General features: G+C 47.3%; 1 protein-coding gene across 1 annotated transcript in view; it reads left to right on the top strand.

Annotated features, from left to right (window-relative positions):
* The window catches only part of cacna1ia (calcium voltage-gated channel subunit alpha1 Ia), a 65,093-nt gene that overhangs the window by 43,488 nt on the left and 19,105 nt on the right, over window positions 1-2,500 (top strand). Inside the window, exons 23-26 of the mRNA XM_059019083.1 lie at window positions 1-139; window positions 1,034-1,185; window positions 1,856-1,965; window positions 2,291-2,424. The exon at window positions 1-139 is cut by the window's left edge and continues 54 nt beyond it. Coding sequence (XP_058875066.1) covers window positions 1-139; window positions 1,034-1,185; window positions 1,856-1,965; window positions 2,291-2,424 — 535 coding nt within the window. The remainder of the gene's footprint in view (window positions 140-1,033; window positions 1,186-1,855; window positions 1,966-2,290; window positions 2,425-2,500) is intronic.

A 2,500-nucleotide genomic window follows, 5' to 3' on the forward strand; every position in this document is an offset into this window, starting at 1 on the left:
ATTGTCAGTTTCTTCGTGCTCAACATGTTTGTCGGGGTCGTGGTGGAGAATTTCCACAAGTGCCGCCAGAACCAGGAGGAGGAGGAAGCTCAGAGGAGAGAGGAGAAGAGGCTGAGGAGACTGGAGAAGAAACGGCGCAGTAAGGGAGTCCCCTTCTTTCTATTACATTCCAGAGTGAAGCGTTTCCCTCGTGGTGTTTCCAGTGGGATTATCATCCACAACCATTCAACATTGAATTTAGAAATGCTACAACGGCAAACGTTTCCACTAGAAGTCTCTCTCAGCGTCTTCAGTGTAAATTCAATGGCAAACGTTTCCACTAGAAGTCTTTCTCAGCGTCTTCAGTGTAAATTCAATGGCAAACGTTTCCACTAGAAGTCTCTCTCAGCGTCTTCAGTGTAAATTCAACGGCAAACGTTTCCACTAGAAGTCTTTCTCAGTGTCTTCAGTGTAAATTCAATGGCAAACGTTTCCACTAGAAGTCTCTCTCAGCGTCTTCAGTGTAAATTCAATGGCAAACGTTTCCACTAGAAGTCTCTCTCAGCGTCTTCAGTGTAAATTCAACGGCAAACGTTTCCACTAGAAGTCTTTCTCAGTGTCTTCAGTGTAAATTCAATGGCAAACGTTTCCACTAGAAGTCTCTCTCAGCGTCTTCAGTGTAAATTCAATGGCAAACGTTTCCACTAGAAGTCTCTCTCAGCGTCTTCAGTGTAAATTCAATGCAAACGTTTCCACTAGAAGTCTCTCTCAGCGTCTTCAGTGTAAATTCAATGGCAAACGTTTCCACTAGAAGTCTTTCTCAGTGTCTTCAGTGTAAATTCAATGGCAAACGTTTCCACTAGAAGTCTCTCTCAGCGTCTTCAGTGTAAATTCAATGGCAAACGTTTCCACTAGAAGTCTCTCTCAGCGTCTTCAGTGTAAATTCAATGGCACCCCCCAATTTTACACTGAAGACTCTGAGAGAGACTTCTAGTGGAAACGTTTGCCGTTGAATTTCCAGTGACTCGTTGCTTCTCTCTCCCTCTCTTCACAGAAGCCCAGCGCTTGCCGTACTATGCCAGCTACTGCCCTGTGCGCCTCTTCATCCACTCCCTCTGCACAAACCACTACCTGGACCTCTTCATCACCTTCATCATCTGCATCAACGTGATCACCATGTCACTGGAGCACTACAACCAGCCCCGCGTGAGTCCCACACACAGACACAGGAGGAGAACGAGACCGCAGTGTGCTAACTATACCCTCCATGATCTTCAATGGCAGACAGATAGACAGCGGCACTGCAATGGTTCTGTATTACACTGAGGGGCAATGGTAGCACAAGTATAGGGCAGCTACAATGGGGTGAGGCTGGTAGAATGGGACCACAGTGTGCTAACTATACCCTCAATGATCTTCAATGGCAGACAGACAGACAGCGGCACTGCAATGGCTCTGTATTACACTGAGGGGCAATGGTAGAGAGACTGGATATATTCAATCTGTGATTTTGCTATCCTGTTAAAAGCTAAAAGGAAACTTGGACTGCAGTAACTGAATCATTTATAAAAGATGTTAAAACGCTGAGCTGCAGTTTCCCAGAATAGCTTAGTCTCCTAGTTTCACCTCAGTAACGCTGATGAAGGCACTAGAGCCCCAAACTAGAGCTGGTCTGCTGGACTCAGTTCAGTTTCAATCACGCTGATGAAGGCACTAGAGCCCCAAACTAGAGCTGGTCTGCTGGACTCAGTTTAGTTTCAGTCACGCTGATGAAGGCACTAGAGCCCCAAACTAGAGCTGGTCTGCTGGACTCAATAGACATAGGCACAGCTTTCTCTAAAGGTGCTGTATTCGTTCTCTCTTCCCTCTCTCTCAGTCTCTGGAGATCGCACTGAAGTATTGTAACTACTTCTTCACCACCACCTTCGTCCTGGAGTCTATATTGAAACTCGTGGCTTTTGGGTTCAGAAGATTCTTCAAAGACAGGTAAAAACTGTGATACAGACAGCGGCACTGCAATGGCTCTGTATTACACTGAGGGGCAATGGTAGCACAAGTATAGGGCAGCTACAATGGGGTGAGGCTGGCAGAATGGGACCACAGTGTGCTAACTATACCCTCAATGATCTTCAATGGCAGACAGACAGACAGCGGCACTGCAATGGTTCTGTATTACACTGAGGGGCAATGGTAGCACAAGTATAGGGCAGCTACAATGGGGCTGGTAGAACACAGCAGAGGGGTGATATGTTGACAGTGGGATCAGCCAGTTGGATTAGACTGCATGTATTTTGAATGCGTGTGTCTGCAGGTGGAATCAGCTAGACCTGGCGATCGTGTTGCTGTCAGTGATGGGCATTACTCTTGAGGAAATCGAAATGAATGCCGCCCTGCCCATCAACCCCACCATCATCCGCATCATGAGGGTGCTCCGAATTGCTAGAGGTGGGTTGAGGTTGGGGTTGGGGTTGGGGTGTGTGTTGGGGTTGGGGTTGGGGTTGGTGTGTGGGTTGGGGTTGGT

This window comes from Acipenser ruthenus, unplaced genomic scaffold (genome assembly GCF_902713425.1).
Source record: "Acipenser ruthenus unplaced genomic scaffold, fAciRut3.2 maternal haplotype, whole genome shotgun sequence".
NCBI classification, from domain to species: Eukaryota; Metazoa; Chordata; class Actinopteri; order Acipenseriformes; family Acipenseridae; genus Acipenser; species Acipenser ruthenus.